The 16,022-nt window shown below is 21.1% G+C and overlaps 2 protein-coding genes across 5 annotated transcripts in view; both read right to left on the bottom strand.

Annotated features, from left to right (window-relative positions):
- The window catches only part of LOC122505514 (dmX-like protein 2), a 41,793-nt gene extending 36,881 nt beyond the window's left edge, over nt 1-4,912 (bottom strand). For 2 of the 4 annotated variants that reach the window (XM_043617186.1, XM_043617188.1), the window contains exons 1-4: nt 4,671-4,912; nt 3,473-3,670; nt 1,423-1,576; nt 1,016-1,102 (exon numbers count right to left, since the gene is read on the bottom strand). In XM_043617186.1, coding sequence (XP_043473121.1) covers nt 1,016-1,102; nt 1,423-1,576; nt 3,473-3,670; nt 4,671-4,757 — 526 coding nt within the window. In that variant the 5' untranslated portion in view covers nt 4,758-4,912. The remainder of the gene's footprint in view (nt 1-1,015; nt 1,103-1,422; nt 1,577-3,472; nt 3,671-4,670) is intronic. The other 2 variants (XM_043617189.1, XM_043617190.1) reach the window with 1 other exon arrangement.
- Nucleotides 4,913-5,082: 170 nt separating this feature from the next.
- LOC122505465 (dynein axonemal heavy chain 7-like) overlaps nt 5,083-16,022 on the bottom strand; it is a 34,902-nt gene continuing 23,962 nt past the window's right edge. Inside the window, exons 33-45 of the mRNA XM_043617094.1 lie at nt 15,497-15,723; nt 14,794-15,164; nt 14,304-14,484; nt 12,476-12,664; nt 11,598-12,195; nt 9,395-9,605; nt 9,301-9,309; nt 9,104-9,121; nt 8,755-8,986; nt 8,332-8,483; nt 7,203-7,484; nt 6,775-7,031; nt 5,083-5,118 (exon numbers count right to left, since the gene is read on the bottom strand). Of these exons, the coding sequence (XP_043473029.1) occupies nt 6,825-7,031; nt 7,203-7,484; nt 8,332-8,483; nt 8,755-8,986; nt 9,104-9,121; nt 9,301-9,309; nt 9,395-9,605; nt 11,598-12,195; nt 12,476-12,664; nt 14,304-14,484; nt 14,794-15,164; nt 15,497-15,723 (2,677 nt within the window). The 3' untranslated portion in view covers nt 5,083-5,118; nt 6,775-6,824. The remainder of the gene's footprint in view (nt 5,119-6,774; nt 7,032-7,202; nt 7,485-8,331; nt 8,484-8,754; nt 8,987-9,103; nt 9,122-9,300; nt 9,310-9,394; nt 9,606-11,597; nt 12,196-12,475; nt 12,665-14,303; nt 14,485-14,793; nt 15,165-15,496; nt 15,724-16,022) is intronic.

Raw genomic sequence — 16,022 nt, 5'->3', positions numbered from 1 at the left:
ACAAAATTTTAATTAAAAATCACACCTGAGGCGACATTTTTAGATAAAGCCTAGAAATTAAGTTTTTAATTTTAAAAAAACAAGAATAAATTTTTAGAATTTTACATTAAAAATGCACAATATTTGCATTTTGCAGTAGAAAAAAATTAATTTAATGAATATTTATTAATCTTTTAGTACAATTTGCAAATTGATTTTAAATTAGTGATTGAATATTTTAATCACAAAACAACTAAAATATCTAATCTAATAGTTAAAAAATAAAATACTAGTTATTAAAATGTTAACTGTTTAATGTTCTAATACAGTTAAAAATAAAAATACTAGTTATTAAAATTTTCTACTGTTCAATATAAGGAGGGTAAATATTTTTCTTTTCACAAAATCCTAAAATTTTCTCCTCTATTACAAAATATTTTGCAGTACTTTTCAAATGATTTACAAACAAGATTTTTTGCAACATATAAAATTAACCATTAAAATTCTCTTGTAATAAACAAAATTTAGATTTTATTGTAATGAACAAAATTAGAATGTTTTTTCAATTTAAATAAAAATTTTAGTTGTAAAATTTTATTTCAAAATAAATTCTTTCCAATATTATTCTCAAGCTGAAGAAAATAATGGAAAATATATTTAAAGAATAAATGAGAAATAAAATGAATAATTAAAATTGAATGAAGATAAAAATAAACAAATTGCAGGGCATGACTTTCTAAGCATTCATGCTATAAAACTTGCTTATCAAAAGAACATGCTTTAGAGTAGAGGAGAACTTTCTTGATGTTGGCCTAGTTGCAAAAGTTTCATTTGTGTAATAGACTGTCAAGTGAAATATTCGAAAAATCAATAACGACAATTTAAAATCGATCTCAATAAATAATATGATGTGCTATAAATGAGTGAATAAAAATCTAGTGAAATTGTACATCGTTCACATTTTTTTTCTTTTTTTCTTTTCAAAATCATGCAAAAGAGCCGACAATACGTTCATTCATTAAGCGAATGAACTCACGATCTTGCGAAGAATTATTCCCCGTTACGTTTTGTTCAACTCCTGTTGTTGTAACTTCTTCTACTTGTGTTGGTTTCGCCTTTGCCGCTGTATATATATACATTACAATATTATATTTACACAATTTTAATCTAAACACTTCATTTTAAATTAATAAATCTTTTTTTTACATTTTCATAAAAATGACAAGAGAATTTTGATAAGAAAAAGACAAGACTTTTAAGAAAATACACTTCTTTTGTGGAAATTTAAAATTATTTATAAAAAATTAATTTTCTAATTTAAGATTATTAATAATTTATAATTTAAAATTAATTAAGTATTGAAGTCAACGATTTAAAATTAACTTTATAATTTAAGACTATAAATAATTAAACATTAATTTTTTTATAAAAAAGAAAACTTACGTTGTTCCTCCTGGAATGGAAGAATATTTTGATGCCAAAGTTGTAAAAGTTCTCCGCCTGTTAAAAGACGTGTGCCTTCTAAATTCCATGACAGAGAAGTAATATTTGATTCCGTTTGAAGAGAACCCGTTTGAACCCATCGATATTCCAATTGCTGTGAATTATCGAAAATAAAAAATTATATTCAAGTTTTCGAAAAAGAAATTAAATCTATATTTCTAAGGAAAACTATTTTTTTGTTTTTAAATTTAATTAAAATGTAATACAAAAGAAATGTATAAATTTAAAATAAAATGCAAAATAACAGGCTTCACTCTCAATAATTAATTTTGAAAAACAGGGTGGCCACAAAAATTTTATTTTATTTTTCCTGATTTCCAGGCAAAATCTTCAATTTTTTTTATTTACAAATTTCTTTCAGTGTAAAATTATTCGAAAACATCAATAACTTCTTTTTTAAATAAATATTTAATAATTAGTATTTTTTCACAAAAATTAAGATTTTGAAAAATTTTAAATTCAAACCTTTTGAAATTCAATAACTTATAAAAATATTTTATTATAAAACATGAAGATATTAATCACTCCGAGTCTTCGACTCGGAGCAATCGATTTCTTCGTGTTTTATAATAATTCTGTTTTCAATAACTCCAAATTCAAAATTCTAAAAATTCACTTATTAAGTACATAATTAAATATTCTTGTTTAATAGATATTTTCAAAAATTTTAATAAAATTTTTCGTATGAATTCAATTATTCTCATAAATAATAACATTCTTTGGAAGAATTCAATTATTTTCAATACAATTTTAATTAAATTTCTCTAAAGAATACAATTATTTTTAAAAATATTAATTAAATACGATTATTTTTAAACGTTTTAATAATTTTTTAAATTATACATTCTTTAGAAAAATTCATTTATTTAATTATAAATAGTAAAATATCTAAGAGGAATTCATAGATATGCTGTTTTTAAACAATCTAATATTTTTCGTAAATAAATAAAATTTTTTAAAGTATTTTTTTAAATTTCTTGAAAATAAAGTAGATTTTTAAAATAATTTGAATTAAAAATTTTGAAAATAATTGATATTTACAGAGAATTTTATAAAAAATTCTGAGAATTGAATTTTTTAGACAAATTTTATTACAATTTTTAAAAATAATTGACCACGATCGAGAAAATTTATAAAAATTGTGTTGCAAATAATTGAATTCCTAAGAACAACTTTATTATTTTTGAAAAGAATTGAATAATTATTTGAATGAATATTATTTACTGAATTATATTGAAAATAATTGAATTTTTGCAAAGAATTTCTTATTCCAAAAATTAATATAATTCTTTACAGAAATATTTAATGAAATAGTATAGAAATAATTGAATTCTTTCATAGAATTTCATGACAATTATTTAAAACAATTGAATTCTTTTGAGAAATTTTTATAAATTGTACTGAAAATAATTGAATTCTTTTAAGTAAATTTATTATAACATTTTATAAAAAAATTGAATTTTATCAAGAAATATAGAAATTGTATTAAAAAATAATTGAATTCTTGCGAAGAATTTTATTAAAATTTTTAGAAATAATTCAATTTTTTTAAATAATTTTATTAAAATAATAAATATTGAGAATAATTTAATTTCAACGAAGAATTTTATTATTTGTAAAGTTAATCAAAATTCTTGCAAAGAATTTTCTTAAAATTTTTGAAAATAAGTGAATTTAAAAAAATTTTATTGAAATATCTCAATAAAAAGGAAAAAGGAGCTTTTAGTGGCAAAAATCTAAAAAAGTATTTAAATAGTATCAAATCGTAAAAAATAATACAATAATAAAAATAGTATAGCAATAAAAAAATATCAAGAAAAATAATAACAAAAAATTAAAACATTATCAAACAAAAAATTATACTTGAGAAATTAATGATAAAAATTTTCCATTTAAATACTTTATTCATTAAATAATTTTTAAAAATAATTAATATGATTACTAAATTTTAATGATGTTTATGAATGAGAAAAAAAATTTGTTTACTAACGTGAGAACAATTGCTGTGAATTAATGGAGTTGGCTCGAAAATGCAGACTTGATTTTCGTAAGCGGCTGCAATTTTTCCTGTATCGGTGCTACAATCCAAACAACTGATTCGTATGTAATTATGCACAGCACCAGGAATTATTTGAACACGCTCAAAATTACTAGCGAGGATCACAATATTACATCCAGCAGCGTAAGCCTAAAATCATTAAAAAAAAAAAGAGAAACAATTTATTACAGTATTTTCATTATCGAATTTTTTCAAAAACTTCAAATTAAACACATTATTAAACAGTCATTTTAACTTCTCTTATCATTTTATCACCTTCATTCTCACTTATCAATATTTATTCAAAAATTTCTGCATAAACTATTCATTTATCTCTTATTTTTCATATAATTTCTCTAAATTAATTTTTATCAAAAAAAAAAATTATTTTATCCCAAGAAAATTAAAAATTAACGAAAAAATTTTATCATTTCCATTAGTTATTAGTTTATTCCTTTAAATGGTCGAAATAAACTTGAAGACAATCGAAAGGAAAAAAACAAAATAACAAAAATTTATTAAATTTTGAAAAAATAAACAACAAAGAAAAGAACTACTTGTCTCAAACAATAACAAAAATTAACACAACTTATCATTATATCAAAATATAACCTAAAAATAAAAAGTAATCGATAATTTAGCAATTAAGATTCAAGATATCAGCGGCAATGAATAATCTTATTAGCCTCCAAGAATAATAAACGAGAAAAAAAACAGAAAATTAGGTTAACATTTTATTTGAATTCAAATTAGAAACTATTTTTCAATAAAAAAAAAGTTATCCAAAAAGAACCTTCAAACAAAAAAGTATATATAATTATAGTGTAAAACAATGGAATGTAACAATTTGTCGCATAATGTTACGTTCACTGTTCTTTTTTTTAAAAAAGAAAACATATTTTCTGAATACAAGAGACAAGTGTCATTAAATCAGCTGACTTTCAACAGTAAGAATTCTGTTAAATACGTATTGACTTTTCCTTTTAATCATTATGCACTTTATAAAATGGTACAAAACTATTTTACACACGAGTCGAGTCAATCGGGTAATTGTTAAAATTAAAATTAACGAATTGATGATAAATATGTTAATTAATTTCTTTATTATTAGGGGATAATAATTATTGAATGGGAAAATAAAAAAACTCACGGTAAATGATATTCCTTCAACAGAGCCGACAGCAAAGCAACGATCGCCTGCATTGCAAGCTCCGCTTAATATTTGATGACAATTCATTATTGTTCGATTGACTTAGATCATTTTCACAAATAATTTATATAATACTAGATATGAATTTATCTGTCGTATTGACAAACACACGTTTTTATTTAAACTAAATTCCCGAAAAGGAACTTAATAGTTGACGTGACACAGTGATCTAGCAGTAGAGTGTCGGCCATCTTTAAATGGAACTTGATTGCGCTGTTGCCACATTTCTTCGTTTTCCCATTTTTCGATAAGCAGTTCATCTTCCCGATGTAAGATGGCACTCAATTTCAAATTTGAAAATTTGAATTTTCAAATTTGAAAATATAATTCGAAATTTTTAAATTTGTTGAGAATATAATTCAATTATTTTCTAAAATCTTAATAAATCCTTGGAAACAATTCAATTATTTTTATAACTACAGTAAAATTCTTTGCGGGAATTCAATTATTTTCAAAATAATTTTAATTGAATTCCTCGAAAGAATTCCATTTTTAATATACCTCATTCGAATAAATTCAATTATTTTCTAAATTCTTTAAAAATCCTTAGAAGCAATTCAATTATTTTTATAGAAAGTAAAATCTTTTTAAAAATTCAATTATTTTCAATAAAATTTTAATTGAATTTCTCAGAAGAATACAATTTAAAAAAAAATTAATACATTTCCAAAAGAATTCAATTATTTTCTAAAATCTTAATAAAACATTCGAAACAATTCAATTATTTTAATAAATAGTAAAATTCTGCCCAAGAATTCAATTATTTTTATAAATAGTAAAATTCTTTTCATAAATTCAAATATTATTTTCAAAACATTTTTAATTGAGTTCCTCGAAAGAATTCAAATATTTAAAAATATTTCCATAAAATTCAATTATTTCCTAAAATTTTTATAAATTCTTTGAAACAATTCAACTATTTTTATAAATACTAAAATTCTTTGCAGGAATTAAATTATTTTTAATTCAAATTAAATAAAATTACACGGATGAATTTAATTATTTTCAAAAATTTTCATAAAATCAACAAGAATTTAAAATTCTCTAAAAATAATTCAATTATTCTTAAAATATTTAAAAAATTCTTTACAAAAATTAAATTACTTTCAATACAATTTTAAAATATATTCGTTCAAAAAATTGAAAGAATTCAATTATTTTGAATATAATTAACTTTAATAAAATTCTTTACAGAAATTCAATTGTTTTCGAAGCAACTTTAATTGAATTTCTCGAAAGAATTTCATTATTTTCAAATATTTTTATAAATCTCTTCAAAACAATTCAATTATTTTCTAAAATTTTAATAAATTCTTCAAAACATTTCAATTATTTTTATAAATATAGTAAAATTCTTCTCAAGAATTCAATTATTTTTATAAATAATTCGCGAGAATTGAATTATTTTTATGAATAAAAAAATTCAAATTACCGGAGTACAACGATTATTAATATAGATTATAATAAATAATTATTAAAATAATTGTTCAAAACAATTAAATTGAAAATTGAATTGAATTGAAATTGAAAGAGAAAATTTAATAGAATTGTAAAGAATAAAGCAAATCTTATGATTAATTTAAATAATTGTATAGAATAAAGAAAATTTAATAATTGTATAAAATAAATAAATGGCTTTCTTCTATTTTTTTAATTAATAGAATTTGAAATTACGTTATTGTATAAAGTAAACAAAATTTAATAATTATTTAAAATAATTTTATAGAATAAAGGGATGTAAAACAAAATTTGCAACATCAAGAAATAAATTCTATTCTATTTGTAGAATAAAGAAATAATTAATAATTGTATAAAACAAAAAATTAAATAATGGGCTTATTGTTATTTTTTAAAAAATATTAATAAAACATGAAAATACTTTGTTTTATAAAATAAAGTAAATTTAATAATTGTTTAAAATAAAAATAAATAATTTCAACTAAAAATGAATAAATTTCTCTCTTCTATTTTTTTCAAATATCAATAGAACGTGAAAAGACGTTCTTGATTATAAAAAAATTTTTTTATTAAAAGGTTTACTTACATATAATTGTGCAAATAAAATCAAAAATGATTTTGTAAAAGTGCATTTTTTTACTGTGTCAATTGACAAAGCATTGCAACGCCTCTTATAATCCAATGTTCGGCTGATTTATCCGTCGGAAGTCTCATTGCAATAACAAAATTGGTAGAATGACCGGTTGTTGAGAGGACACCTTTTCTTTCGCCAGTTTTGTAAACAGGACAATTGTAAGTTTTTCGCTCCTTAATTTCTTCTTTTTTCATTGGAATAAGCCAAAGCTGTAATAAAACAAAAAATTAAATTTTTTTACTCAAAAAGAAAAATTCATTTTTAAATAATAAATATTAAATATTAAATATTAAATATTAAATATTCAAAATAAGGAAATACAATATTTATTTTAATAAAAAATACATTTTTGATAATTCTGAAATTATTAGAAAACTTACGTGAGGTACGGTATTGTACAAAACTTTCGGAAGACTTTCATCCAAAATCATTTTCTCCATATTAAATCTCGCACCATCCAAGAATAAACCATAAACATAAACTCCATCCTCAGGTGAAATTTCAAATTTCCTCTCTTTCATTATTTCGAAATCGTATACCAATAAATCAATAGGAATTTTATATTTTCGTGCAAAATTTTGCCGTGCACCAGTCAAAAAAGCTTGAGTGAAAAAAAACCCCGACAGCCAAAATGTAACAGGCGGTCCATTCTCAAACCATAACTAAAAAAAATTATTTCAAAAAATTATTGTTTTTATTTCTGAATTTTCAATTAATTCATTAAATAAATGATAATTTTATTATTAATTTAATATGAAATTATTACTATTATTACTAAATTATTACTGTAATATTATTAGTAGGCAGTGAAGTAAATAATAATTATTGAAATTTAAATTAAATTCTCTTGAAGAATTTCTTTATGTTTTTTTAAATAATGGAGTTTCTTTAATAATTTTAATTGAGGATTTTTAAAGTAATTGAATTTTATGAAGAATTTCTTACAACATTTTCATATAATCGTGTTTCAAAATAATTGAAATTAAACATTTGATTATTGAATTTTATTTAAATTCTATTGAAAATAATTGAATTCCTCAAAAGAATTTTATTATTTACAAAAATAATAGAATTTTTGCAAAGAATTTTACTATTTATAAAAATAATTAAATTTTTTCAATAAATTTTACTTTGAAAGAATTTCTTGAAAAGAATTTGTTTCAAATTTTTGAAAATAATTAAAATTCTGTAAGGAATTCAATTATTTATGAAAATAATTGAATACTTGAAAATAATTGAGATCCACAGAAGAATTTTATTATTAATGAAAATAATTGAAATCTTCTAAAGAATTTTATTTTTTATGATGATAATTGAATTCTAGAGAAGCGAATTTCATTAAAATTATTGAAAGAATGAAGAATGTATAAAAATTTTATTAAAAGAAACAATTGAATTCTTCGGTAGAATTTTAAATTTAATAATAAAAAATATAAATCATAAAATAATCGTTTCACTGTTTTAATTTGTAAAATGATAAATGAAAAAAGGAATCAAGAATATAAAAACCTGGAGAAATTTGAGACGCTCAAGAAAGTCGATTATATAACTTCCCAGTGGTTTTAAGGATGGATAAGAATTTTGTTTCCAAAGATTTGGAATTTTTCCAGTCAATATAGAAGCAAATACCTCTTCCAGTTCAAATGACATAACAATGAGGCCTATATAACAAAAATTAGCAAATAATTAAAATTTTTAATAAAAGTAAATTTATATAAGCGTCTAAATAAAAAAAAAAATAAGCAAATAATTTAAATTTCCAATAAAAGTGAATTTACATCAAAAAAAGTGGAGATAATCATAAATTTTTCTTTACATTGAATTGATAATAATTAATAAAAATTATAATTGTAATTAACTTATTTGTATCGATCGAAAATTTTCAAAAAATAAAATAAAGAAAGTATAAGTAAAAAAAAATTATTTTCAAACCTCGAATTGCTCTCTTTAAATTTACAAGACTGCTTCTGATGCATTGCAAGAGTTTGTTGAATCTTCCCATTTCTTGAACCAATACAGTGTTCATACTCTGATTGTAAGATGTTGGATACTTGTCAAGTGCATCGATTAAATTATAGTCACTCGGAAGTTTACTGAGAATATCCGTCGCAACTCCAGAAACAATATCATCACTTGACAATTCTCCCGTTCCAGTTGATGTTTCCTGTGAAAATTACAATTCAAGGTGATTAAAAATTAGAAAAAACAAATAAAAACTATCTACATATAGAATTAAAAAAACTTTTGTCTCGAGACAAGAAAAAAAAATTTCTGTTCTTACCCTAAAGTCCCAAATATCCTGTCGCGTGTAAATAGAAACAGAATTTAAACATGAACAAATGAATATTAAATTTGAATAAATAAATATTAAATTTAAATAAACAAATAATTTAAATAAATTTAAAATTTAAAATATAAATAATATTCAATTTTTGAATATTAAAAAATACATTATTTTAATAGAGAAGAAAAAATTACCTTTCGATCCTTAACGCAAGATATTAAAATCAAGTAATTAGAATTTCAATTAGAATTTTCTATCAGTTCAAAATTTAAATAAAAAACGACATACTTGAGTGAGTAAGAGAGAAGAGAATAAAAGTTCCGTCTCCTGTTGGTCCTTGATAATGTCAGCATTTTCATTCATTCCAAATACACTCGGCGCTGTGATGAGCGGAAGCTTTCTACTGTACTCTAAATAAATCTCGTATTCATTTGCTTTTGGACAATAGTAAATATCGGACGTTTCATCGAAATAAAACGTTTTTTCCTCCAATAAACTCCTGAAAAATTCATCAACAATTTTTTTTTTAAATAAAAGTTTCGTTTTATTAACAAAAAAAAAAGAATTATTTTCGATTAAAATAAATAATCAAGTCACAATAATGAAATTTTCATTTAAAGAATTTTTTTATATTCGTAAATAGTTAAGAACAAAAATTTATATTTAATTTGAATAATTCTGTAAATAAAATTATTTTCGAGAATTTTTTTCAATAATAATGAATATTAATTCACAATTCACTTAAAATTATTAATTATTACAAAATAATTAGTAAATTTTTTATTTTCAAATATGAATATTTGAATAATTTCAGATTCAAACTTTAAAACATTCAATTATTAACTAATTTACTAATTAATTATTCTTGTATATTAATTTCCAAAATTTTAATAAAATTCTTCGCAAGAATTCAATTATTTTCATAAATAATAACATTCTTCATAAGAATTCAATTATTTTTAATAATAATAAAATTTTTTGCAGTAATTCAATTATTTTTAAACAAAATTATTTTTTTTTATTTTAATAAATCCTTCGAAACAATTCAATTATTTTTTTAAATAGTAAAATCTTTGCAAAAAATCAAACTATTTTCAAAAAATTTCACGTAGGGATTCAATTTTTTTTTAATTCGTTATAAAATATTTCAAAAGAATTCAATTATTTTCCAAATTTTAAATAAATCCTTCGAAAAAATTCAATTATTTTTTTAAATAGTAAAATCTTTGTAAAAATTCAATCATTTTTAAACAAAATTATTTTCTAAAATTTTAATAAATCCTTCGAAAAAATTCAATTGTTTTCTTAATCATTGCAATAATTCAATTATTTTTAATACAATTTTAATAATATTTCATGAAACAAATTCAATTTCTTTTTATTTTAATAAAACTTAACAAAAAATTCAATTATTTTCTAAAATTTTTTCGAAAAATCTAATTTTTTTTAGAAATATTGTAAAATTTTTTGTAAAAATTCAATTATTTTTAATACAATTTTAATAACATTTCATGAAAGAATTTAATTAAAAAAATTTTTTAATAATAGTTTTCGAAAAAATTCAATTATTTTCAAAAAAATTTTAGGAAAGGATTCAATTCTTTTCTTAATTCGATATAAAATATTTCAATAGAATTCAATTATTTTCTAAAATTTTAATAAGTTCTTTGGAACAATTCAATTATATTTACAAATAGTAAAATTTTTTGCAAAAATTTAATTATTTTCTAAAATTTTTATAAATTTTTCAAAAAAATTCAATTACTTTTATAAGTAATAAATTTCTTTGCAAATATTTAATTATTTTCTAAAATTTTAAAAAAATTCAATTATTTTCAAAATTTAAAAAAACTCCATTATTTTAAAAAAAATTTAAAGAAATTTTTCAAAAAGAATTTAATCAGAATTTTCAAAACTTTTAACAAAATTCTTGACGAGAATTCAATTATTTTCCTAAATTATAAAATTCTTCGAAGGAATTTTATTATTATTATTGTATAGAATTCTTTGGAACAATTAACTTAATGATTTAGCGAAATAAAAAATTAACTAAATAAATATTTAACGACAAAAATTTAACTGTAAAAACTAAATTAAAATTTATAAAAATAATAAATAATAAAAATTTTACCTTATAAAAATTAAAATAAACAGAAAGTTAGATAATTAAAAAGTTTTCTTAATTAATAATTGCAATTGAATCAAATAGAAATTCGACGAAATGAAAATTTTGGAGTAAAATTAAAATAAATAAGAAATAATAGAAAATAATTAAAAAGTTACATTAATTGATAATTGAAATTCCACTAAATGAAGATTTCGGAGGAAAATTAAAATAAAATGTAGAAAATAATTCTTTAGAAGAAAATTAACAAGAAAAGAAAAAACTTCTAAAGCAAACACAATAATAATACAAACTATAAAAATAAAACAAATAATAATAAAAATAAATAGTAATACAAAAATAAATATTAAAATAAATAATACAAACTCATTGTAAAATTTCTCCAAAATAGTGATAAGAGTCCTTCGATCCCATTCGTCAGTGACACGACCACCATAATTACATTCTCCGGTTAAATATTTAAGAGCCTCAAATTGAACATCGTCATATTGATCAAGAAACATGTGTAACTGAAGAACACTAACACGCAAATCTGTTTCATTAAATTCATAGGGCTTATTCCATCCAATTGGACCAAATTTTCTTCGCTCTTGAATAATTGCATGAAAAAAGCACAGCGAATACAAGAGTTTCTTGAAATTTTCACTTTGATTGCAAGACTCAAAAAATTCTGCATCACTTATTGGATCATTTAAATATGATCGAATAATATTTGCACGCAATCCTTTTGGCGGTTCATTTGTCATTTTTATTCCATTTTGTAATATTGAAACGGGAAAATGTTCAGCTGGATAGCTCGTTAGCCATAGACGAAAATCAGGATGAATTGTGTCCGGTAAAAGACCCTCGCAAATTTTTTCCAATGTTCCCATCCAACTTTTAGCGAGATGACAATTTTGAAGTACCACCCAATGTCCATATTTCACACCGTCGTTTATTAATTGAACTGCAATTGGACCTTGTCCTAAAAATTTATTTTTAATTAAGGTAAATTAATTTACAATTTATTTGATTCACTAATTTTTTTCACTCTCGATTTTTATCTAAAATTCTAAAATTTGCAGAATTAAAATTAAATATTTGATTCAATTTTTAATATTAATAGTATTTAATATTCAATATTCAATTTTGATTCAATTACAAATTTTTTCTTTAAATTAATTAAAAACATTTTATAAAAAATTGAAATTAAAAATTAAAATTTGCTATAAATATTTGAAAGTAATGAGTGAAAATAGTGTCACCTTGTCCCAAGGAGAGTGAGAACAATCTACTTCCTCCAAAACCTTGATCGTCAGCGAATTTAAGAAGCACTTGCGCTGGATCCGCTCCAGGAGTCAAGACAAATATCAATGGAATGCAACAGTTGGAATCTGCATAAGAAGCTGTCAAATCAAACGGAGGTGGATCGACAAATTGTGTTCCCATTTGAGCTGAAAAATTTATAAATTAACATTTTTAGAAATACTATTTCACAATTTAATTTTTTTTTCCTACTATTTCTTTCTATTTATTATTTTATTGAATACTATTATTCTCTATTTTCTATATTCAAAATTCAAAAAATTCACTAACTAAGTACATAGCTAATAATTATTAAATATTGCTCATTATTTTCCAAAATTTTAATAAAATTCTTCGCAAGAATTCAATTATTTAAAAAAAATTTTAATAACATTTTTCGAAGGACTTTAATTATTTTTCAAACTTTTAATGCAATTCTTGGAAACAAATCAATTATTTTTATAAATTGTAAAATTCTTCGCAAGAATTAAATTATTTTTATAAATAATAAAATTTTTCTCAGGAATTCAATTATTTGCAAATACAATTTTAATAAATTTTCTCGAACGTAGTCAAAAGTTCGAGTTTATAAAAAATGATGATAAAATTGTTTAAAAGGAGTTAATTATTATAAAAATGTCTTCATAAAATTCAATTACTTCCAAAATTTTCAATTAAAATTATTAAAAACACTCCATTGTTTTCAAAAAATTGAAATAAATTTTTCAAACCAATTTAATTCTTTTCATAAGTAATAAAATTCTTCCGAGAAATTCAATTATTTTCAATACAATTTCAATAAAACTTTTTGATAAAATTCAATTTTTTTTTAAAATAATAAAATTCTTCTTAGGAATTCAATTATTTGTAACATAATTTTAATAAATTTCCTCGAAAGTGGTGAATTATTTTTAACAATTGTAATAAAATTTTTCTAAAAAATTCAATTATTCTTAAAAGTTTTGCTACAATTTCAATACAATTTCAATAAAATTTCTTGATAAAATTCAATTATTTTTAAAAAATTTAATAAAATTCCTTGAAAGAATTCAATTATTTTCAGTACAATTTATAAAAATTTCTCGAAGCAATTAAATTATTTTAGATTATTTTAATATAATTCTATGAAAGAATTCAATTATTTCTATACATTTTCATTCAATATTTCTGTAAAGAATTATATTCATTTTCAGAATAAGAAATTCTTCGCAAAAATTCAATTATTTTCAATATAATTCGGTACAATAAAATTTATCCAAACAATTATTCCATTACTTTCAAAAATAATAAAATTCTTCTTAGAAATTCAATTGTTTGTAAAACAATTTTAATAAATTTTCTCGAACTTGGTCAATTATTTTTAAAAATTGTAATAAAAATTTTTCTAAAAAATTCAATTATTCTCAGAATTTTTGATAAAATTCTCTGTAAATTTCAATTATTTTCAAAATTTTCAACAATTAAAATGTAGTAAAATTAAATAAAACAATAATGTAGTAAAAACTACATTATTTTCAAGAAATTTAAAGAAATACTTCAAAAAATTCAATTACTTTCAAATTTTTTGTTAATTATACTTCGCAAAATTATTTAAAAAGTTAAATGACAAAAATTTACCAAATGGAAATAAAAAATTTTGCAAATAGTCAAATTTCTTAAAATTTTTATCGTCTTTAAAGTAAAGTTGTAAAGTAGTAAAGTTATAAATTAAATTTTCATGTGATAAAAAAAAATTCTTTCAATCTAATGAAAAGTGAAAATAAAAAATTGAGAGAAATTTGAACAAACCTTCTACGAAGTCTTGAACTGCGGGGATAACTTTATCAGGTCGAATGCATCTCAGAATTAAGAGCTTTTGAAATTTCGTTACATTATTGAATGGCTCTGGAATTATCGACACTTGAGGTTCTTTTGCGTCAAAAAATGCCTTCCATTCGTCTCTATTTTTTATGAATTTCTCCCTGATATTCTGTACACAAAATAAAATATAAACATTTTTACTAGTTTTTTTTATTTTAATTTATACTTTTTTGGTTAAATAAAAAATTTGTTTTTTAAAGTAATTTTTTAAGTAATTTTTTAGTTGTTTCTGAGTAGTTTTTTTAGTAGTTTTCTAGTAATTTTTTAGTAGTTTTTGAGCTGTTTTTCAGTATTTTTTAAAAATTCGTCGGCTTAAAAGAAAAATTGCTGTTTAGAAAAAATATTAAATTTAACTATTCAATTTAAAAAAAAGTGTATTAATTTGTTTTAAATTTATTAAGAATTTAAAAATACAAACTTGAAATCCTTCGACTTGATCGAGTCTACAGAGTTCATTCCACAATTTAACTGGAAGCCAGTCGGTTGGATTTTCATGAGGATTTTCAAGACCAACGCCTCCGGTTAATAGGAACATCCACTGAGATTTTAAAATTGCCCCTTGATTGTTTAACAAATTGACGGCGAGCAAAAGTGAAAAGAGTAGTTTGTCTTTCTCAAATAGAGACCTGCAGATATTTACGTAGAGGGAATAAGTGAAATACTTGGTTAAATCATTTAATCGCAATTCCACGTTCTCCTGGGGCTCCGTATTGTCAATTGACATTTTAAAGAGATTCACGAACCACGTCAACGAATATTGATACATAGGATCAATATTTGCCAAAATTTCTGTAAACAAAATTTGAATTTATTAGAATATTTTTACTTTTCAACAATTTTATATTCTTTTTTTTTTTAATAAACATTTTTTTCAATTTAAAAATTTTAAATATTTGATTTTATAGTATAAAAATAAAATAAAAAAAAATTCTTTTATTTAGTAAAAGAAAGTCAAAATTTTTGAAAAAGAGAAAATACGTTCTTTATATTAATTTGAACATTATTGACAATTTTTTCTTGTTTTTCTCTTTTTTTTATTGTTAAATTATTTTACGGTTGAATTATTTTTAGATAAAACTGAAATTAATAAAAATAAAAATATTGGATGCATCTCGCATTACCGGTGGTAAAAAAGAGAACAGTTGAATGCACTGCTATCGGTTTATACTGCAATCTAGTGGCATCGATCGACTTCTCAGTAACTTCGGCAGTAGCTTGTTTGACTTGGATTTCGTTGCTCAATACTTTCGAGGAAGTCAAAACATTAATCGCTTCCTCATCTTCCAGAATATTTCCCTCAGCCACTGACAGAACTTCCAATATTTTGTCCTCCGTTTCCTTCAAAAGTCTACAACAAAATTTTTTTCCATTCACTAATAATTTTGAAAAAACGTAAAATATATTTTTCTACTTGAAATTTTTTGCAAAAATTACTATAAATTAATTATTTTATTCAATAATTAACTATTAATCGAATTTATCACTCAGCGGTACTTTAATTAATTTAATTAATAATTTGAAAAAAATAAAAATTTAAAATGGTTAAATTCTCCATTGTTATAAATTGAGAAAAGAAAAATTAGCATATTTTTGCAATATTTAAATTTGAGAAATAAAATTGTATCATAGGTATTTATAAAAATAAAG

This window comes from Leptopilina heterotoma, unplaced genomic scaffold, assembly GCF_015476425.1.
Source record: "Leptopilina heterotoma isolate Lh14 unplaced genomic scaffold, ASM1547642v1 Lhet_36, whole genome shotgun sequence".
Classification (NCBI taxonomy): Eukaryota; Metazoa; Arthropoda; class Insecta; order Hymenoptera; family Figitidae; genus Leptopilina; species Leptopilina heterotoma.
The sequence above is the reverse complement of the archived record's forward strand: the minus strand, read 5'-3'. Positions and strand labels throughout refer to the sequence as shown.